At 41.6% G+C, this 23,592-nt stretch overlaps 1 protein-coding gene across 5 annotated transcripts in view; it reads right to left on the bottom strand.

Annotated features, from left to right (window-relative positions):
• The window catches only part of LOC108921141 (voltage-dependent calcium channel subunit alpha-2/delta-1-like), a 121,995-nt gene that overhangs the window by 48,896 nt on the left and 49,507 nt on the right, over positions 1–23,592 (bottom strand). For all 5 annotated transcript variants that reach the window (XR_003797671.1, XM_029251779.1, XM_029251778.1 and 2 more), the window contains exons 6-10: positions 23,118–23,247; positions 6,902–7,033; positions 3,699–3,765; positions 3,213–3,263; positions 10–109 (exon numbers count right to left, since the gene is read on the bottom strand). Coding sequence is in view for 4 of the 5 variants with exons in the window: in XM_029251779.1 (XP_029107612.1) it covers positions 10–109; positions 3,213–3,263; positions 3,699–3,765; positions 6,902–7,033; positions 23,118–23,247 (480 nt within the window). In the remaining variant the exon portion in view is untranslated. The remainder of the gene's footprint in view (positions 1–9; positions 110–3,212; positions 3,264–3,698; positions 3,766–6,901; positions 7,034–23,117; positions 23,248–23,592) is intronic.

The raw sequence follows: 23,592 nt of genomic DNA on the forward strand, positions 1-23,592 counted from the left end.
AAAACTCACATAGGCCACATTGACATAGTCATCATCTGACAAGGTCTCCAGCATCTCGCTAACAGAGGTCCGGATCAGTTTGAGAGTCAGTCCTGACACACTTCCGCTTCTGTTGAGGACAAAAAGAGGATGACAGAAAGAGCTCAGTGAGATTATGAATACCGAGTGCAGACAGAGATATAGAGTATGCCAGAAATGACAAGATCAAAAAGAAAAATCAAGTATCATGAGGTCTTCAGAGATATGACTAAGTGATTATTAAAGATCCATTTGCAGACAGCAGATATACACTGTAAATGGAAAAGTCAATGCATAGAAACTTGTGTGTCCTTAAACCACAATATAGACATCAGAATCAGTGTATTTAATTCTTTTAAGGGAAGTAAGGAGGGTGATGAAACTAAACGAACATGGAAACACAAAGCATTTTATTCAGATTCCTCCAAACATGAATTCCAACGTTACGAAGTTGAGACACAAAACAGCACACTGATGCTGGAGGAATGTTCTCAGGACAAGGCAGTACATTTAAAATAGATGACATAAAACTGTCACACGCCAGCATGGCAACAAACTGTGGTGTGCTGATCTTATTTAGTTATTTATAGAGATGACACTGAGACTGCAGCAAGGTTGCTCATTATTATTATTATTATTATTATTATTATTATTGTTGATGACGATGATAATAATAATAAGAATAATAATAACAGTGTTTTTTCAAAAGGACTATCCAGGCACTTGAATCGTACAAAGTCTCCGTACTTCAAAATACACTTAACACCTTGATTATACTTTGGCAAAACAGCAGAACTACGACCGATGTGGAGAACAGAATTTGGAATTCGGAGTTCATTCAGTCGGTGCCATCAAAGCGTTTCAGCTCCAGGTCTTGTGTGTTCGATAACCAACCAGCGTAGCCCACCAATCATCTATAAGACGTGAAGTCAAAAAGGCTGACATTGATTTTCATTTTTATTGTTCTCATTTTGTCTTGGCCACGTTCCACAGCACCCATTTCACTGAGCATTTAATCAGGGGACAAGATGGAGGTGACTGCATCATACATTTCAGCAGCGGTACGGCTCAATGTATTCTGAGGATATCAGGCTGAGAGCAAAGGGCTAAAGAAAAACATAGGCATCATTTTTTAAAAAAAGTCAGTGCTGTACCATGGAATATGAAAATGTAACACTTTTTAGTTTATAATCAACAGAAATGTGTAATTACTGGGCAATACATGGGCATCTTGTATTCCTCTACCTATGTACCTATGTACCTACAGAAGACAAGGAAAGCACCAGGCCCAGACGGTGTCTCACCGGCCTGCCTAAAAACCTGTGCTGACCAGCTGGCCCCTATCTTCGCAAAGATCTTCAACAGATCACTGGAGATGTGCGAAGTTCCTTCCTGCTTCAAACGCTCCACCATCATCCCCATCCCAAAGAAACCCAAGATCACAGGACTTAATGACTACAGACCTGTCGCCTTAACATCTGTGGTCATGAAGTCACTTGAAAAACTGGTGTTGGACTACCTGAAAGACATCACTGGACCCTTGCTGGACCCCCTGCAGTTTGCTTACCGAGCAAACAGGTCTGTGGATGATGCAGTCAACATGGGACTGCACTACATTCTGCAACATCTGGACAAACCAGGGACTTATGCGAGAATCCTGTTCGTGGACTTCAGCTCAGCCTTCAACACCATCATCCCACACCTCCTCCTGTCCAAATTAACCCAACTCTCCGTGCCCACCTCCATCTGTCAGTGGATCACCAACTTTCTGACAGACAGGCAGCAGATAGTGAGGCTGGGAAAATTCTCATCCGAAACTCGCACAATCAGTACTGGAGCCCCCCAGGGATGTGTGCTCTCCCCACTGCTCTTCTCCCTGTACACCAACGACTGCACCGCAAAAGACCCGTCTGTCAAACTCCTGAAGTTTGCAGACGACACCACACTCATCGGCCTCATCCGGAATGGCGACGAGTCTGCCTATAGACAGGAGGTCCAAGAGCTGGCTGTCTGGTGCAGTCATAACAACCTGGAGCTGAACACGCTCAAAACAGTGGAGATGATCGTAGACTTCAGGAAAAACACCTCAGCATTATCCCCACTCACCATCATGAACAGCACTGTGGCAACAGTGGAGTCATTCAGGTTCCTGGGCACCACCATCTCACAGGACCTGAAGTGGGAGCCCCACATAGACTCCATTGTGAAGAAGGCCCAGCAGAGGTTGTACTTCCTTCGTCAGCTGAGGAAGTTCAACCTGCCACAGGAGCTACTGCTGCAATTCTACTCCGCAGTCATTGAGTCCGTCCTCTGCACCTCTATAACTGTCTGGTTCGGCTTAGCTACGAAGTCAGACATCAGAAGACTGCAGCGGATAGTTCGGACTGCTGGAAGAATCATCGGCACATCCCCCCCAGCTCTCCAAGAACTGCACTCGTCCAGAGTCAGTAAAAGGGCGAGCAAAATCATTCTAGACCCCTCACATCCAGGCCACTTCCTCTTCGAACCCTTGCCATCTGGCCGGCGCTACAGAGCACTGTGCACCAGGACAGCCAGGCATAAGAAAAGTTTCTTTCCTCAGGCCATCTACCTCATGAACACCTAAATCTCTCCCCTAGAGAGTAAACCGTGCAATACATAATGCTATTTATATTTATAACTATTTATCACATTTCTCTTACACTCCCTTGCATTTGTATCTAGCGACTATTTTTGTACTATTTTTGTATATTGGGTACTTTATATTTTTTAAATATTTTTTATCCCTTGCTCACATACTCTATCTTCTCATCTGTGTCTTGTCACTGTCATTCTGTCTGTGCTGTGGTAGTTCCTGTCACCAAGACAAATTCCTTGTATGTGCGAACATACTTGGCAATAAAGCTCGTTCTGATTCTGATTCTGATTCTGATTCTGATTCTATGTTTAATCTTTGCACATAAAATGAACATAATTTACGTGACATTAAGTAGCAGATAAAGTATGACTATAATTCCATAAATATGAAATCCTGCTAATTTATCTACAATTAGATTGCATTTACATGTCTGTACCTTATTTCCTGAGAGAATAAAAGCTTACTACATAAATTAGACATCTACAGAAGGTTATTACAAGAACACAGATCCACCAATGTACATGTCATTAAGATGGCAAAGTGGTTTCTGAGCACCAATTAGAAAAGCAGCACTTACGCATCTACAAGAATCAGCATGTCCTTCGGGGATGCAGCACCTTGTATATACCTTAGAACATGAAATAAAGCCAGAGAGAAAATTCATTTGTTGTGCTTTCAAATGCCTTGAAAAATGTTTTACAGTGATGCAGTGTAAAGCTTATGCTGTGCAGGGTAACGGAGATTACGTAATCCCTGGAAAATGCACATGTCTATAAGTAGCTTTCCCACACAAAGATCATTTTAACTGCTCTGTTGCTTTAAGTAGCTAATCTGCATTTCACTGTCAACTACTGTGTTTTGTTCATTCTTAGACAGGAGTCAAACAAATATGTCTTTCGTCCACCATTTTTCACCATGGACACCAATCAGTGTCTCTTTACCAAGAGTTTAGAGAATCTGGAAAAAAAAAAATCCTGATCAGGTGAAATAAATCTAGACAGCAGAGACACTTGTGAAAATTTTGAAAAAAAAGACGATCTCACCCACATTTTGTAATACTTACCATGGTCGCCGGCGGACATCATATAAGTCGATTTTACTTGTTTTCCTTGAGTCGATCCATGGGGAAGCTGCATGGAAACAAAGTACGTCTACTCATTGCTGAACCATATGATATTATTTGAATGTACTGAATATTTATGTTAACATCAGTCTTTTACATTTACATTTATTAATTTAGCAGACGCTTTTCCTCCAAAGCGACGTAGATCTCAGAGAAAATACAATTTGTGCATCAGGAGAAGAGAGACATTGCAGACGTGTGATTCTAAGTAAACTTAGTTTGTTTCTTTCCACTTATGCACCGATGTTCATCGCACGAGTAGGTCCACAAAACTCAGGATAGACAAATGCTGATCACCTTCTTACAATTTTTTTTTTTTTTTTTTTTTTTTTTTTACAGGTACAGAAACACACACTTTCTGAACTGCTTGTTCCATTCAGGGTCACAGTGAGCCAGAGCCTAACCCACAACACAGGGCATAAGGCTGGAGGGGGAGGAGACACACCCAGGACGGGACGCCAGCCTGTCACAAGGCACCCCAAGCGGGACTCAAACCTCAGGCCCACGGGAGAGCAGGACGAGGTCCAACCCACTGCACCACTGCACCCTCTGCTACAGAAACATTTACATACAATACAGGAGCAGTGGCGGCGTAAAGGCTCATCCGGGCATGATTATAAAGTTACGGTTCATGATGAATATTTAAACCATGGCATGCATGAACTTGAGAGATCATGGACAAAGTGAGTGCGGAAAATGTGAGTTTTCAGACCCTTCTTGAATTTAGATAGAGTTTCAGCAGTTCTGAGTGGGAGGGGAAGGTCATTCCACTACAACGGAGCGAGAACCGAGAACCTCCATGCTTTACCTTTCGTGCGCGGGACCAGCAAAAGAGCAATCGTAGGTGAGTGAAGCGGTCTGGTTGAGGTGTAGTGGTTGAGCAAGTCTTTTAAATAGCTAGGAGCAGTTCTATTGATGTATCTGTAGACAATAACCAGGGTCTTATAACACTATCTTTTCTGTTTTTTCTGAAAGTGCATAATTCAAGTATGATTCAATGAAAAAAACAGTGTTAATATTTGAAATTAAAAATCCACATACATGGCAGCCTGCTCAGGCCATGTGTAGCAATAAAAGAGAGAATAAACTTTGGCCAGACTTAAAGGTACAATGGAGCAGAAAATATGTTTGCTCCATTCCAATTTTCTCTGTTTTTGCAACGTTTTAACATTCAATTTCATCAGATCTTTTTATTATTTTTAATAATACATAAATGAATATAACAGCTTATGAATGGATAAGTCTTGCGAGGGACTGGCATCCCGTCCTGGGTGTGTCCTCTCCCCCTCCAGCCTTACGCCCTGTGTTGCCGGGTTAGGCTCTGGCTGCCCGTGACCCTGCTTTGAACAAGAGGTTTCAGACGTGTGTGTGTGTGTGTGTGTGTATGTAGATCAGTATTGTTTTTAGATCAATTTCATTGCTTGGAAGATAATGAAATGTGTAATCACAGGTGTGAAAATGATGTCTCCAATATCAATAACTCTTGGCGTCACCTTTAGCTGAAATGACTGCAGCTGAACGCTTTAGGTAGCTGCTGACCAGGGTCTCACATCACTGTGGAAAAATTCTAACTAAAAAAATAGAGAAAACTGCCAAAAAGGAGTGAGCACTTTTTTCCACAGCATTCACTACACATGGAGGTACTCCTCAGTCCTTCCCACTTGAACTCACAGCTGGTGACTGACCCCTGGGAGAAAGCATGAAACGGGGAGAGGAGGAAGACTGACAAATCTGATGATTGACATCAGCTGGCCTCCAATGTCACACCCTTTCTACCCCTACAGGAGATGGATGTCATCCAATGATGGATTTGTTTCTTTGCCTAGAAGGACACACATGATTGATATATGTCCTGCTCTATCTGCTTTGACTGTTACCTATAATAGATACGTGTCATACACAGAGAAGAGCCTAATTTGAGTCTTGAGGCCAATACATATGTATCCCAGCCCTGGATGTTTAGTGACACAATTGACAAAAACATATCAGCCTCAGTTTTTCAACACCACAGTGCACTGCAATAGTATTGTGCAAGTGCACGTGCACGTACACATGTTGGGTGGGTTCAACCAAGGACACCCCTAGGAAATCAGCTACAGTTTTAATTTTTAGTGGATGTAAACTTAGCAAGTTCTCATTGTGTGAATTCAGTGACATTTTAATGTCATCATTGCATATTAAAGGATTTGGTACAGCAGATCCACAGGGGTTAACATGATGCTAACATAGTAAAGATGGAGTCTTGTCAGGTATGACTGTCACAGAAAGCATCTGAAGGCCACCCTAGGACTATCTGCTGCCATTATCCCACACTCCTGAGAGCCTTTAGAAGACTCTCAAAACCCGAGCAACATTCCTGCAAACGTTTCACAAATACGTGTGCAGTCTGTACACATTTGCACTTGTCTTCCTTCTAACTTTCTCCACTCACCAGAAATATTGAGTAGCATGATGGTATTTCCACACACTGGTTGCCTCTCATACTAGACATGTCAAATCAGAGTGCTCATCAGCTGACGAAGGAGGAAAAGGCAATTCTTCAATATAGTCCAGCACTGCCTTAGTTTTTTCATTTGAAGAACAGTGAAGTGATACAGATACAGGCTGCTTTTTCCTCCCAAAAGGGAAAACATCTATTTTTTCATAATTACATTCAGCAAACCACATCCATGAGTGATTTCTGTGCAAAAAAGCCACTTGTCTCAAAGGCGGGGCATATAAACTTACAGTATTCTTGGCTAAAAGTAGGTGAACATGAAAATCCGATGTGCACTTTCGTATCAAATTTCAGCATGGGAGAATAGAGTACTTTGTCATTTATACAACGCCATATCTGCCAATTAGTCAGGTGGAATACTTTGCTTTCAAACGGGATGCTCGTGGTCTGAGTGTATAATAAACTATTGCTGGGAAAGGTCAAATGTCCTCGTAACACCCCGCTGAGATGTAAGTCATTAAACAGATTATTGTGATCCACAACCTTAAAATAGGCCCCAAGCATTCACACAGTGGAAATCACTTATCTCAGAAAACAAACCACACCCACTCTGCAAAAAATGCTAAATTATTCATGAGGTGTAATTTGTGAGCGCTGCTGTGCCAGATCACGGTGATGTAAAAGACATTATTCTGTGTATGCTCACCAGGGAAGTAGCGAGCCAGGCCAGTGGCGCTGCCAAACACCTGCCAGAGCAACGTTGGATCCTCTTCCCGATTCTTCTTGAAGACCTCCTCCAGCTGCTCAGTCCAGTTCAGCTCGTTCAGCACAATGGTGGCTGTAAAGGGGCAACAAAATGCAAAAGTGTCAATGTGACACGAATGGAAACGTGGGGAAATAAATGTGAGGGATCAACATGCAGTTTTGTTATGATCCAAGGTGCGTATTAGAATCTCAGGTTCAGTAGTTTACATCCACACCTCTTCCTCAGCTGAACCCCTCCCAAAAACCGAAAATAAAACAAAGACTTCAAAGACACTACATACTTGACTTAAATCAATGTATATTAAAGTCTGATCCGAAGCCAGCGGTTTATTGAGTTGTTGTGATACCAACTACCACTGAAATGTCACAGGTAGAATAATGAAAGATAAAAATTTAAGCAGGCATCACTTTTTAATTTGAAAATACCACTATATAATAAAATATAGTTCAATGAAGCTGGTAAAGATTAAACAAACACTACTAGTTAATAGTGTGGGAGGCAGAGGAATGCACAGAAAAGCAGTAATATGTCTGAAACATCTGACCATATTTTATTTTTCTAGTCCTAAAGTCTTCACAGCCATTAAGAAATCAAAAGTCATCCATGAAGTGTCTGTGAGAGTCCATCGTATCGGCCCATCCCAATGTCCTCCATTCTCATTTCACAAACATAACGAGAGCACACTGATTCCAGCCTTGCGTGTGCAACCCTGCTCTGTAACACCAAGAAATCCATTTCTATTAGAAGTATGACACTCACGAAGGGAACTGTCTCAGATGGCACATTGCTTGTGACACCAGTCTACCCTAACAGTTCTGCGTAAATCTCTGAAATTCCACACAGCGTTTGTTTCCGACAGTCTCATTTCACACTGAATCTTTAATCAACTGAAAATCGTGCTGTTCCCCTCCACCATCCATGCAGCTGTTGAAATAGCTGCAGAAAAAATAAATTTAGTGATTGAGATGTTACGCTAGTTTGACTGCAGGGGCCTTGTCTTTTCCTTTACATAAATGGTCCCTCTTTTATAAATAACACAAATAAATCTGTCCATGGTTCCAGTTATTCAGAGGTCGTGCACACTGGTCCCTGGAGCCAAATGACCTGGCACTGGTTCCAGGAGAACTAAAGATGAAGAGTGTAGTTAAGGCAGCCGTGAGCACATGCGGAGAGGAAGGCCACATTCGGTGCTGTCTCCACCAGTATTGCGATCATAAACATCATTTGGAAGACCCTTCAAAACACCAACAATAGCATAATTTACAACCTTGTGGCAAGCTGTTACTCTTCACCTCGGAGCCCTCAAGACTATGCATGAGGGCCGACAGTCGGCGCTGTCTCAAGGTTCCGCAAGCCTGCAAAATTCACAATCACTGACAATGTTGTTTTTCAGCCACCTGCCAAGTCGTGCTGACCTGATACCAGATATTAGTCAGGGGCACAAATCAGAGGACACTGGTGATGTGCAGTTTGGCACTGTAGGGGTGAGGATGCATTGGAATTGACTACTTCAAGACATTTTCTGGTTCTTTGGAGTAACAATAAGGCACACATAAGCTTTAAACAAGTTTTATTACAGTTCTGAAGAGTCTCCACAGATGTTACTCCATAGCGGATGGCTATGCTTGAACATCTACAGCTTTTTGTAGCCCTTTGAGCCTCTGGAATGCAGACCAATTCCAGCAAACACAATTTGCCAGTAGAGAGGTGCTTCCTTCTGGACATTTCTGCAGCACAGACATATATGCACCCAGGAAAAGGCAAATAAAAGTAACATATAATGGAGCTAAAGAATAAAGGACAGAAATCAGAAATTATTTATTGAAAAATAAAGACTACATAACAATGAAATTGTGAGTAAAGTAAGTAAACTCCAGCAGATGTGTAGTGCAAAAGCCATTTACTTCCTCAAGCAACAGATGCAGATGTGACCATGATGTAGTGTAGTTCACCATGACCATTTACCCCTTACCACTGAGATCAACAGACAGCGTACTGGTTAAGAAATGATTTGAAGGCCGCAAGTTAAAATTAGACACCCCTAGCAAAAGCAAGTTACCAGTTTGCCTGTTCCAAATGGAATAATTCAGTTTAAGTGTCCAAGTGTGAGCATATAAAGATTATGACTACGGAACTTTGACGTGTTTCACAGTCACACTTCGTACCACAAATAGCCCAGTTTTTCATTTCCGCAGGGATGCAAAAAACTTCTCAACCACCAGTGTCTATCAAATTCCTTTTAAAAGTGAAAAAGAATGTTTTGCCCATCCTCGTTTTATCCACATCAAAATGGTTGCGGCTTTTTCTGTACTGGCCACTGTCCAATTTGCCCGTTGCGTTAAGTGAATGTTTTTAAATGACATCACCTGGCTAATGCATTTTAAATTAAATTTCATGGAAATGGAGGAAGTGCACAGAAATGCCTTGTGACTCATAACCCAAAACATTTCCATTACTATACGTCATGGCTTTGCAATTTCAATACCATAGGCATTTTCCCCATGCCATAAACCAAAGACCTGAGCAAAACTTAAATTTCTCTGTCTTAATCCGTCAAATCCTGCACTGAGCGACCAGTGGAGACAGACGTTTTTTCTCCGCTGTCTAGCGATGACAGTTGATTCATGACACTGAGAAACTAATCGAAATCATGGGTTTATTCCCCAAATTTACTTGTCAAATCACTCTATGTGCATTTCTCTGACACTCACAGTCCCAGCAGAACTGACTCTGTTTGCCAGCCTTTAGTGGTTTAGAAAAATGATTCCCAGAACACTTCCTATTGTTTTTTAAAAGTGAAGTTTCAAAGCATTAAAATGTAAAAGTACTCCGTCTGTGAATTAATACTACTCCCAGAAAGAAAGAAAAAAAGAAATATCTATAAGAAATAAAAGCAAAGCAAACAAAATTTAAATGTAGCACTGTGAATGACCTGCGAATGACATTAATAGAAACACACACACACACACACACACACACACACATTTTCAGAACTGCTTGTCCCATACAGGGTCACGGGGAACCGGAGCCTACCCGGTAACACAGGGCGTAAGGCCAGAGGGGGAAGGGGACACACCCAGGACAGGACGCCAGTCCGCCACAAGGCACCCCAAGCAGGATTCGAACCCCAGACCCACTGGAGAGCAGGACTGTGGTCCAACCCACTGCGCCACCGCACCCCCTGGGTATTAATAGAAACATAAAGATGGAAATGTCAAGAGCCTCTGTCGAGTAGAGCTTTTTACCATAGTATATCAAGCAGAACTGTGGTTAAAGACATTGTGCTGAAAGATCCAAATTAAGTTCCACACTTCAGAAGGATACCGATACTAAAGTACAACACATGTACCTGTATCCATTTCACTGATGCTTTCTTACAAAGCAACTTACAGTGTTTGGCAAAATGCAATTAGTGACCCATTTATACACCAAGGCAAATTTTACTTTATGTATTCATGGTAAGTAACTTGGTAAAAGGTAATACAGCAGCAAATGGAACTTGAACATGTCTAAAGTCTAAAGGCAATTGCTGAAACACTATACTACCTGCTATCCCCAAAATGCCCAACCAAAAAGTCCAATGTAGCAACGAGCAAAAAGTTGTTTTAGTTAAAAATTACCATGCAAATAATCTAAACCAACTTAACCTCAAGATGAGACATGATCTCCTGAAGGACCATCAGCTTTACATTTACATTTATTCATTTAGTAGACGCTTTTCAAGAGTTCGGGGGAGTCCACACTCCCCTGGATGCTAATCCACAGGTTACCATGTCTCTTGAAAAGATTTGTGTTTGTCTGACGGTATTACAATAAAGGGCTCTTTCGGCAGCACCACGCCTGTTGGCTCCATGGCCCGTCACAGCAAGATGACTTCGTTATACCCATCATTCCACTCTCTGCATGAGCGCACTAGTCTGCACACCCCCTGTCCCACGACTGAAACTACATCAATACGAAAATGTGAGCAAACGTAGGATTTATTGATATTTTCTCAGTGCAGTGTTGCTCATTTCCCATCAAAGGTGAAAGCAAGTGAACGTTACAGGAAGTGTAAGTAAACTGCCGTTTAAAATTGTGAACACATTAACATATTTATCTAGACATTAGCCTACAAGCCTGAGGACATGTTGGTACAAGTCATCCACCAATGGGACAAGTGATGCTATTGAGTATAATCTCTAAATTAATGCTTCGGGAGGTTTTAAGGTTCAGGTTCTGATATTAGGGATTCACCATGACAATAATTTAAAAAGGCTCAAAGTGGTAGAACATATAAACTACTAATCACAGTGTGCAGTACTCCCTCACACTCAGACACTCCACTACTTGCTCCACTACTTCTTGCTGACCCTTCTGAAATGGCTCTATTTGTAGAACTACATATATTGGCCTTGCATTTGCATTCAATTAGTATTTTAAGTATTAATAAGTCGATAATTTGAGCTATTGTAGAACTTTTACGATTGTAATGTACTGACACAGCAATTGTGACATGTACTTAGATATTAATAAGTGTCCTCTGATACTGCTCACATGAGAATGGACCATTCATTGTTGGGAAACAAATAACACAACACTAGACAGCTTAGTTTTGTGATATGACGTGGGGGCATGGTGGCACAGCAAGTAGCGCTGCTGTCTCACAGCACCTGGGTGGTTTGATTCCAGCTCAGTCTCTGTGGAGTTTGCATGTTCTCCCCTTGTCTTCGTGGGTTTCCACCCACAGTCCAAAGACATGCTATTCAGGTTCCCCCATAGTGTGTGAGTGTCACAGAGAGAGAGTGTTCCACTGATGTATGGATGAGTGACCCATTGTAAGTAGTGTATCCAGCAGTGTAAATCACCTTGGTCAATAAGTTGTGTGGGCTGATAACACTACACAGACTTCATTGGAAGTCGCTTTTGGAGAAAAGTGTCTGCTAACTAAATAAATGTAAATAGACATTGCCAAATGTAAAGCCCATTACATAGTTGGATTAAAACAAAGTGAAACATCCTGTTTGACACCATGAAGATGTTTGTTCACCACTAAACACAGTTACTTCCATTCCAACAACATCGTCATAAGTCAGCTTTGAGTTAAACTGAAAATTCCCTCATCATATATGAAACTTACGGATACATAATGCTATCCATTTTAGCCATCATCCTAAGACATTATGACCAACATCAGAACTTGACAGTAAGATAATACGGTTAAAGGGATAGCCGTCATAAGCATGGGTGGTATTAAATCACATATCCCTTAAGTCAAGGACTACCTGGAAGTATGGCAATTTTGCAGAATGTTTTTGACAATATTACATTGCTATATGTCTCCCTGCTGCTGCAGCATAATAAAGATTGATCATATCAGGACACAAATAGAGCAACACATTCACAGAATGCTAGGCCCCTCTGCCACACATGGAAAGCACGGTGAAGAGCTGACGCAGCCATGTCTCACGCACCATACTGACAATGGCAGACCCCCAGATTGAAACCCAAGACCAAGAGCCAGACCACCCGTTGCTCTCACTTACTGCTAAGGCGTTGGAGCGATGATCTAGTGTCAGAGCAACACTCGAGCTAAAATAGCACTGGCAGGCACCCCAAGGGGCCAGCATTAATCACTGAGGACCGTGGGCGGAGAGAGGCTAATTATACAGACAAGGCTGCTGCTCGCACCCCTGCCCAGGCACACAACGCTTGGTCAGTCAAAGTATCAGCTCTGTTCAGCATACGTTCATTGGTGGCTTTCGACTTGAAATCTCTCGCCGTATGGCTTCACTTAAGACTTCAGGAGAAAGTATTCATTCAAGTAACTGAGACTTCTATAATGAGTAATCATGGTAAAGGATAAATGTCGTCAAGCTGAAGTTGACTCATAGTAACCATTAGTGTGGTATTCACTGTAAGAGAAGGTAAGGAAGTGGTTTGCCATTGCCTTCTTCTGCACATATCTCTGGACGGTGGGGAGAAAGTCACATAAACATGGGAGAAACATCCAAATCACACAGATTGATCCAAGTTTGAACCTAGATATAAAACTACAGCCCAGTACCTGTGAGGCACCAGTGTAAAGCGCTGCACCACCCTGAAGCTAGAATTATTATTTAATTGTTCAGCTGATGCTTTTCTGAAGCAACTTAAAATGTTGGGTATATATACTAACATACCTATATCCATTTAAACAACTTGGTAATTTTTACTGGAGCATTTCAAGAAACATACAGAATGGCATCAGAACAAAAATATACAATTCACAGCTATGCAGTATTTTTGCTTGTTCAATACTTCTATCCAAAGAATATTCAACTGCAGTGATTTGGTTAAGCTGCATATGCAATAGCATTACAGACTGGTCCTTCCTGGGACTGCTGTAGATCACCTCCAGGGTCCAAGTTCTGTTTTCTTAGCTGCTGTGCTACTTTATGCGCTCATACATGGTGCCATTCAGGCAATCAGATTTCTTCTAAGTCTTGGTCACAGGCATGAAAGCAAAAAAAAAAAAATGCAGCTCCCACAACGATGAGCTGCTCAACACTGTGACGGTGTCCTAAGAGGCCAGGAGATCCAGATTTTGTACATCAGGAGTGGAAAAGCCTGTGAGCTCCTGCACGCTGCAAATGGCTTTCGCATTTTTCCTTCACATGTGAAATTTATACAGCGGCTGCTGAATTATACATGGCTGCAAAGAGCTGCTGCCGGGGGACTTTGCAGCTCTCTCTCCCCTTCTTTCCCACTTCCTCTTCAAGCCTTGATATCATGATGTACAATAAAAATCTAACAGAAATAATCCATTGCCCATGTCTTGTAAACAATTCTGAAGAAAATATTAGCCTACATGACTAGATCACAGTGAACAAGGGAATCTATTAAAGCCTTGTAGAAAACAAACCAACAAACACACACTGTCGACTAACTCGTCCTGAGCAGGGTCGCGGTGAACCGGAGCCTAAAACCTGGACACACAGGGCGCAAGGCTGGAGGGGGAGGGGACACACCTCGGACGGAATGCCAGTCAGCCGCAAGGCACCCCAAGTCGAACCTCAGAGCTACCACACAGCAGGACCCGGCCAAGCCCGCCGTGCCACCGTGCCGCCAACCAACAAACAAAATCAATAATCTTTGGATTAGGAAGGAATTGGTCTCCAGCCTTGATTCAGGGTGTTTCTTCACCCTGGGACACCCCAAGCACCTTGTTTGAGACTGATGAAGATAGAAGAGCCGCTAATGGGCACACATCCCCAGTCACTGGGGCAAAGAGTCCAACCCCCCTTCAAGCAAAACATCCATGTCTTGACTCGGTCATCAGTCCACATCATCAACCCCTGCCGCACAGAGACGAGAGGATGGAAACACCACAAGCTTGCTGTGAGTTCTGCAAGAGGCTAGAATTAATTCCACTGCATCATCTCAACAAAATCACAGGGATTTGGGGTAAAGGGCAGCTCAGGATCATACCTGTAATTTTAATGGTTGCACTGCTTTCAGCCCTTGAATGGGGTGGGGGACAGATGTTGAATGAAGACTGTTCTCACTGGGAGCACCACTCATCTGTCAGACAACCGTCAAGAAGGTGCCTGCAAGAGTCATCGCTTCCACTGAAGTGCCTTCTATAGCAGTACTGGGGCCATTCTACTTGTGTCCAGATGATGACCAACAATATCAACTGGTCTCATGTACATCTATGTAACGGCCATCTCTCAAACACACACACACACACACAGCAGGCATTCAGAAGTGAAGCCAATCCAGATGGAGTTACTGTTCGGATCGAGTCCATCACCCAGTCCAGATGGGACATTGGATATTTCTTCTAAACTTACCGGGAATTTGCTTCAAAATAATCCCAGAGATCATTAGGTCCCTGAGGTCAAATTGCTGTACTTCCTCCCCATTTTGTACCCTTATATTAACATCTCTGACTATTTGAATATTTTTTATTCTGGTGACACTGGAAGTATTTATTTAAACAATGCTTTAAATATCATTTGTATGTAAGGCAAATTTAACATCAACAAAGCAAGATGTTTTAAATCCAAGCCTAATAAATTTATTTCTTAATATATAAGTTGTTTCTTCCTTTCTTCAAAAAAGAATCTTCCAGTAAGGAAGCCATAAGGATATCCCAGATTATTAGTTTTTTCTGGACAAATTATAGCTCTCATTTATAGTTTATTATTTTGTTTCCCTTTTTTCTCTGTGTAACCCCCTTTTTTTTATTGGTTTTACATTCTCTGCACTTTTTCTGTTTTTGCTTCTCTTGACATGTTGTAAATGTTTTCGGTGTCTTCATCATGTCCGAAGTAAAATTAAAACATTATAAAATATTTAAATAATAATTACTTTCCTTCAACATCCTTAAGTCAGTGAACATGCTGAATGACATGAAAGCACTGGTTGTCGCAGCACAACAGAAAGGCCATGAATCCCATTTACAACCAGAGAATCATATTGGGCCCTCAAGCAAATGACATTTTTAGAAAAAAAACTGCAAGCAGGACAAAATGCTGAGGACCATGGGCCTTCACAACACCTCAAAGTGGCCCTGACTCACAGAGATCGTATTTTCAACTTGTTGTGGTGCTGCTGTGGAACGACACAATGAATTAATGAGCAGAACTAGAGCAAAAAAAGAGAAATTTCTGAGTTGAGTTATGAAGCCCAGCAGTATGTTATCGGGCTTAAACAACAAAATAAAGACAAATCAGTTGAGATGAACCCACCTGAGTGTCCATCTGCTTCTGGATTCACCTTAAATCATCCATGTCTGTGGCTACAAATAAGTAAATAAAAAGCCAGAAAGAAGCACTGGGTACTTTAATATGGCCCTAAGAGCATGGCCCCCTCATCCCACAATCTTGTTGACCACCACAGTGAGGCACCACTCATGCTGTTGACCTGGGGCAACAAGTCATGGGGGAGCAGAATAAAAAACAGTCATCAGGGGATGAGGGCAGCCTCTGTTTTACACCCCTTCTAGGAGCTCTTTTTGAGGACTTGACAACTGATTCATTCTTCTTCTGCCTATTATGCCATAAGGACAGAAGAAGGGCAGTATTATAGCTCACACAGTCCCGCACTGTCTCAGTTATTAAGACCATGGTGTTTTGCTTTTGTCCATGCTCACCACAGTGAGAAGTTTCCCCCCCCACCTCTCTCCTCCTCCCCTCCAACCCCCCTTTTAAATAATCAGCTTATTAATTTCATCCCAAGAAATCCAATTTTTTGCCCAGCATGAAACAAGTATGGGCTACTTCGGTCTCCTTTATGCCCGTAGTCTCCTGCAATCACACAATAGATTCTTTTTGCTGAAGTATTCAGGATAAATACTTTATTTGCTAGTGAGTGAGGGTCTGAGTAGCACATTAACCACCAGTGCAGCTGGTCCACCTTGGCAGCATACAAATATAAACACAAGTCTCAGTAACGGCTCACGTGTCCTGCTTTGCCAAAGTTTTTTATCCGAGGTGAAGGCAGTAAAGGAAACATTCGGACAAGTAATCCAGTTCAGCTTGGGCCCCTTCCTCCTGAACCATAGCACTATGGTCAGTCTTACTGCAGACTGTCAGATCCAATGTGACCTGGTGTCAGAGTTCTGCCATCAGCAAAGTTTAGAGTATGCACCATGGCTCTTTTCCGCAATTGTAATTTTGTCAGCAATCACGGTGTAAAATTTAAAACATTTAAAAACAATAGCTACCTTCTGCTGTACAACAACATTGGTTGACTTTCAACAAATGAAAAATTCAACTTATGACAGGTTCATCAGAACAAAACCCTGTCAAAAATTGAGGACCACCTGTATCAGAAAATTAATAACCCAGAAACTTGTGATATTTAACAGCAAAGTATGTAACAGGTTCACTTTACTACTAGTGTAGAAATGTTAATATTTTCATCAGACTCAATGCTCTTGATTTGAACTGAAGCAAAAAACATGCACACTTGTGTAGTCACCATCAATGGTGTGTTTGTACTTTCGCTGAGGTGTACGTCGCTTTGGAGAAAAGTGTCTGCTAAATGAATAAATGTAAGTGTATGTTGTAAAGACATTACTAAGCCCAGGGTGGTGCCAGCAGAAATGAAACAATGCCGCAAGCACTGCTACAGTTCATCTATGCCTCCCCAGCAGAACAGCGTAATCACTCCTCAGACTGGTCATTAGCCACGATTTCCTTTAATTAACCATGTAAGCACACTTTTGTGCCAATACAATGTGCAAGTGAAGATTTAAATAAAAAAATTTTTTAAAAATTGGTCTTCCACGGCCCCCTCAGGGCAAAGATAATTAACAGAATAATAGGGAGTTAAGGACTGCCGAGTTCCTTCTCAGGCCATCAGAAAGGTGATATCAGGCTGAGCCGATTTCACTGCCATGCACAAGAGCTTCGGAGGTGATTGCAGCAATTGGCACCTTTAAGACGTGTCAGTCCTTGCATATCAGAGGTGTTGGTGCGGATGAGGAGTTGTCATCACATACAAAGATTAACCTGCACAATACTGTACTTCATAGGCCTTGTGTCCTCCTTCAGTCGAAGGGATTCCCTCCATCCTGGTTGTGAACTCATCACAGACATGCTAATTATCTCCATTTTCCCACATAATGAAGTACATGGTTCTAATTAATTAGGGACAATTTAGACAAGTACATTGGGAATGGGAGTCACCCCCTCCTGTCCTGTAGCATTAGTGGTGTGGAAAGTCGATTCTTTGACAGTAAAGCACAAGGACACTTCTCCAGACAAGATCCATTAATTAAGATATCACCTTTGGGACACCACTGTTTAGTGCAACTCTTTCTGTTACCATGACGACCTTGGCAACAGTTGGATGATTAGAATTACGTTCATGTGGAGACTTCTCAGTATGGATGATGAGAAATTGACATGCCATGAAAATAATGTGGAGGCAGCGATGGACTTAAACTCCGAAAATACTGGCAAAAACTAGCTTATTAGCAAGAGTCAAGTGAACTCTGTTCCTGTCCCGCAATGGGTTTTTTCCCCATTGGATCCATAGCTGGGTAATTCGAGAAAACAAATGAGTCCCAGCTAATGATCCGGATGCTGGTGTTAGGAAATATTTTACAAAATCGCATAGCTTAGGGGGCTATGTGAAAATACGCTGCGGGATAAAGCGGATGGAGTGAGTTGGGTTCGAAGGCTGAACAAGCTCAGTTACAACAGCACCCGTACTGCGCTAGGCCCATTAGTGCACCCTGCACTGTGAAAAGGCATCTCTTTGCTAAAGTATCCACTTCCCTTGTGAGGCAAGCACTTCAGCATCTATAAATGAAATCTGGAAAAACATCACTTATGCATTAGCATTACAAAGCCATTAATTCTGAGAGTATTACAATAAATAGATAGACGTGAATAATGTCAGAATAAGGAACACACCAACAAAGCAAAATTGCCCCAGTAGTAAAATGGAATCCATATGACTAGGGTGAGTGAAGCAGCACTAGCAACACCATTCCAACTTGTTTTGAGGTCTCTGAATTTTGAGTTGTATTTGTTATAAGAAATGAAAATACATAGACAAAACACATTTAACGGACAAATTAATTCACGTTTTACACGTTCATTGCTTCATACTCTATGACAGTTCTGTTAATTGGCTCAGACAAGGACACAGCACAACCAAAACCAACAGTTTACAGAAAGGTTTTGGAATCATTCACAATAACAAAGCTAAATTTACCCGAAGGAACAGTCATTTAGCTGGAGTCGATCGATTAAGTGTTTCTTGGGTCTATTACTGAATACATACTAAGAGTTGTTATTTCAGTGGGTATTCAGGAATCATTCATAATGGCTTGGAGAGGAAATGGGACTCATTCACAAGAGAGGAGACCCATAACCTGGTGTGCTTTATTAGTGGGGAAATCTTTTCTTTTTACTAATCTAGTTACCTACAATGTTAATTCACTTACAACAATTTACCCAGTTGTAGCGTGGCAATTTTACTGAAACAGTATAAGGTAAGTACCTTGCTCAAGGGTACTACAGTTAGATGTGGGACTCAAAACTCTGACACCGGGGTCCAAAAGAGCAGCTTTAACTGCTGCACTACCAGCTGCTCCTCCTGAAGATACTGATCAATCCAGTTATAGTATAAAAAGTTTGTGCTCCTGCTAGCATGTCAACCACAATCCCATGAGACGTTTCTTCAACTAAGTAGCACAGAAGCGGCTGATCCATGTGACTAAAAAAACATTCATGATGTTCCTGAGAAATATGCTTACTGCTTTCACAGTACTGTTGCCAACCTTGGCCCTCTCCTCCATAACCCACCACCTTTACTATACACCCATCTTAAATGTCATCAAATATGCTGACATTATCATAATCATAAATGAAAAAAATCCTCAAGTTTTACACACACACAGGCTGAAACCATTTGTCTCAAGCAGGATTGTGGCGAAACGGAGCCTAGCCTGGCAACACAGGGTGTAAGGCTTGAGGGGAATGGGACACACCCAGGACGGGGTGGCAGTCGCAAGGTACCCCAGACGGGACTCGAACCTCAGACCCGCCAGATAGCGGGACCCGTCCAAACCCACTGCACCACCATGCCCCTGGAAGCTTTTCATTTTAGTCAATATAGTTTTATCTTGGAACCAATCACATTTTTCCATAAAAATTTATGTTAAAGAGACCTCTCAGTTATGAGAATTGACCAAATAGGGTGATTTCACAAGAAAAAAATTATTCTGGTAATTCCTCTGTTGTGGGATGGATGTATATGTTGACTACCAAATAGAATGTGACAGATGCTGTCCTTTGTACATATGCACCTTGTCAAAGACCAGGGAAGGAAAATAGTGCAGAGAATTTTCTCACTTGAAGAATTTCAGGCAAAGTAAAGTCTGAGAAAATGGAAAAGCCCAGAATAACCTGGCATGGGAATGTTGTCGTACAAATGCAGAGCCTGCCAGAGATGAAGAAACTGCAATTGTCTGAGACTCTCTGCTTCCCTGCGGCCCATATCAGCAGCCATGAACATCATCTGAGTCAGGTACTTATGTCCAGATAAGTGCACTGTAGTTGGAATGGTGGTTTTATTGACACTTAACACAGTCATGCACCGGACATCTCTGAACGGGGCAACAAAAGAAGTCAAAAAAGTAGATCCAGGGCATCCTCATCTCATAAGGAATAACATAAGAAGCAAACTAATGAAAAACATCCCAGAATTTAAAAATAATTTAAGCACCCATAAAACACACAACTGGTACAGAAGAGAATACAATGTTTCAAAGAGTATGTGACTTTATCAATGGTGTGACAAATTTGGCTGGGTAACATTAAATACAGTATTAAGAAACTACAGGTCTACCTATTTTAAGCTTTCCTGTTATCATATCATATTAGATAAAGTACTACTGATATTAAATTGTTTTTACACAATAATTTTTGTCAAGCACAGTCAACATGTAAATATCACATTAATAAACAAATTGGAAAAATAAAAACAGGAGCTGGGAAGATTGTGATGTTGAGTGTATAAGAAGTGCATGGGAAGTACAGTATAATCTCACATCGTCAACAACCCGTCGCTCCTCAGAGGGCCAAACCAAGGACAGACGGGTCAACTCAATAAATCTGCTCTGTTTCCCTCTCTGACATAAACCACATAATGAAAGGAGATACTGCCACTGAGGACATAAAGGGACAGTATACTATTTGACATTGTTTTAATACTTGGCAGGTATTGGGGGGAGCAAAAAATATTAGCACAAGTATAAAATGTAGTTATAGACACTGCGACCAGTGACTCCCATCCCACCTGGTTATGCGTATATGAGAGAAACAATCATAAAAGTACAGTATAATAAACCTAGGTACAACTGTGACACACTAACAATACAACGATGGTATGGTACTTGTCTCACACAGATATGGACACCATCCAGGGGGTGGTCACCATCCTAAATGATCAGATGACCAGAGGGTGAAGATTTTTGTTTGAATGCAAAAACAACAGACAACGTAAAAAGCCTGGCACTTCCCTCAAATGTTTCATCTTTTTTTTTTTTGGACTTGTTCACTCCTTTTTACCATCTAAAATATTTTGTAAAAGCTGAAAACAGGATGCAGTTCCACATCACAAAGCTGGTTGAAAGACGTAGCATTTCGCTGCATAATCCTGTCGCAGACTGCGCAGCCATGTTCTTACAGTTGCTTGTGAAGCTTGAAAGAAGCCTAGAGACAGGGCGTAACCAGCTTGCTACTAAATGCTTTTCGCACCACTGAAAAAGTAGGCCTAATGTTTTTATTTTTCCCTCCTCTTCCTCAAAGAAAACCATCCAATTTCCTTCTGAACTCTAGGCCACTTTCCTCCCGATGTGTGTTTCTTGTTTGGTGTTCCCGACTGCTGCGTACACGTCATTAGAGTCGACATCTCTCTCTGAAGCCGATGGAAACCATCCCCTTAAAACCCTCTCCTGCTGCACTGCGTGACTGAAAACACAAAACAGGTTCCATTACCGATGTCCTCTAACGTTTTAAGGGAAGTACACCAATGGCCCATAATACCTAAAAATGCTGCCAGAAGAGTAACGGTTCTTCTCAGCACGGTAGGGGATATTTGAACTTGTCAGGGTACAGTTACAAGCTTTTAAGGAACGAGTGCAGGCAGCACAAACATGGTTAAAAATGAAGAACCTTTAAGTTTAAATCCAACATTTTAATGTCAGTTCCCCTGTGTTATACTGTTTTTACTTTAACCATGTCTTGCTTTCATGTACAGTAATACACCATATTCTTCACATACCAGGGCCCCTGTGCAATGAAAAAAGTTATAACAGCTTGTGGAGATATGTAGTAATAATAACAATAATAATAATAATAATAAACTGATTTAAATGAACCCTGTTAACCAAGGTTATAGTGGTTAGATACAGAATGATACAAATTAAAGAACATATCTGGAACCTTCCAACAAACTAAACACACATACATTGACTGAAACCGCTTGTCCCAAGCGGGGTCGCAGCGAACCAGAGCCTATCCTGGCAACACAGGGCGCAAGGCTGGAGGGGGAGGGGACACACCCAGGGCTGGACGCCAGTCCGTCGTAAGGCATCCCAAGCGGGACTCGAACGCCAGACCTTCTAGAGAGCAAGACCTGGCCAAGCCTGCTGCACCACCGTACCCCCTTCAACAAACTCAAATCAATAAATAAAATCTCATTAGTTTTTACACTTTTATAAAACTTCACTTGCAAATATAATCTGCATTATATTGCAGAGCACTACGGATACAGAGATTTTTTTTAAATATTTATCTACACAAAATATACCAATAGTAATTGCGGAAGGCTACAATAGCTGCTTTTGACTGTCCACTCACCTCCATCTATTTTTCTATCCAAACTTCTGATCCCTTCTCCTGAATGTACAAATATGTAAAGAGCTTAACCATTACTATCATTCTCATCATTACTTAAAAACTAGGCTGATACGTACTCAACTTACAGCTATACTCCTCCATGAAATGCATGACATCCTCCATAACACTAAACACAAATGACCACACCATTCTTATTACAGCTACATGACCGACAACAGAGCTAATTCTCACATACAGCAAACACATAACCATAGCCTCTGGGTGCAGAGCTGAAAATGAGTTCCACAGACTTTGCACATTACGACCACTCTAAATTCTTGAGGAATTAAAGTGGGAATGGATTCACTTGCTTTTGTTATGCACCATAAATCCGCTGATTTAGAACGGCTTTGAGGAAAAGGGATTTCACCCTGGAAATGGCGGTCACATTGTGGCCACTGTAAACCCCTTTAGAAGTCTTTCAGGAAGCTCAGACTAAAGGTATGTCTTGTCTGAGTCTTAAATTCTGACAACATAACTGATATGACCCCCCTCCTCCAGATGTCATCTGATCAATGAAGCAACTGCACAACGTGATTTGCGATAATATGGTTCTTCACTGCCACCCAAACATATGAAGAGAAGCAAATATCAACATTTCAGACAAAAACAAAAAAAAACTGGCTAATTAGCTACATTATTCTCTGTCTATATCCAAAACCTGATAGCTATGATATAGAATGCTAACAACAGCAAAACCTGAACATAAGTATTTCAGAGCTTAAATGAAGTGCTCCCACATACACAAGCACTCAAAGTCGACGACTTACAGCCCTCGTAGATGTCCGTGGGAATGTGGACAGCCGTGTGGTTGTAGGAAATGAGGCGTTTGAAGGTTGGGTCTTCCTTGAATTCAGGACGGATCCTGTCCTTACGGTCTTCCGTTTCATTGGAGTCAAGCTATGAAGTCCAACGAGAAATGTTTTAGTTCGACCTAAAGAACAGAACTGTCAAAGGAACACATGGATTTTACATTGCATCGGGAAATCATGATTAACAGCCAACACAAATAACTGACTGAAAATTGACTTTCAGAAGCAGTAGGCAGAGGTAGTCTCTGTACTGGTTGCTGAGTGTGTTCCAGTTTTGGTCTTCAGTCCATTCAAGTAGTGTTCCTCAAGCTTTAAATAAATAGTATGATAATATATGCAGTTTTGTCGGATAAAACTGAAAAGTATACTGTGTCCTTCTACTTTACATCAACAACACAAACAAAGAAAAAACGGGGCACTTATTACTGACGTG

The sequence above is a fragment of the Scleropages formosus genome, chromosome 5 (assembly GCF_900964775.1).
Source record: "Scleropages formosus chromosome 5, fSclFor1.1, whole genome shotgun sequence".
NCBI lineage: Eukaryota > Metazoa > Chordata > Actinopteri > Osteoglossiformes > Osteoglossidae > Scleropages > Scleropages formosus.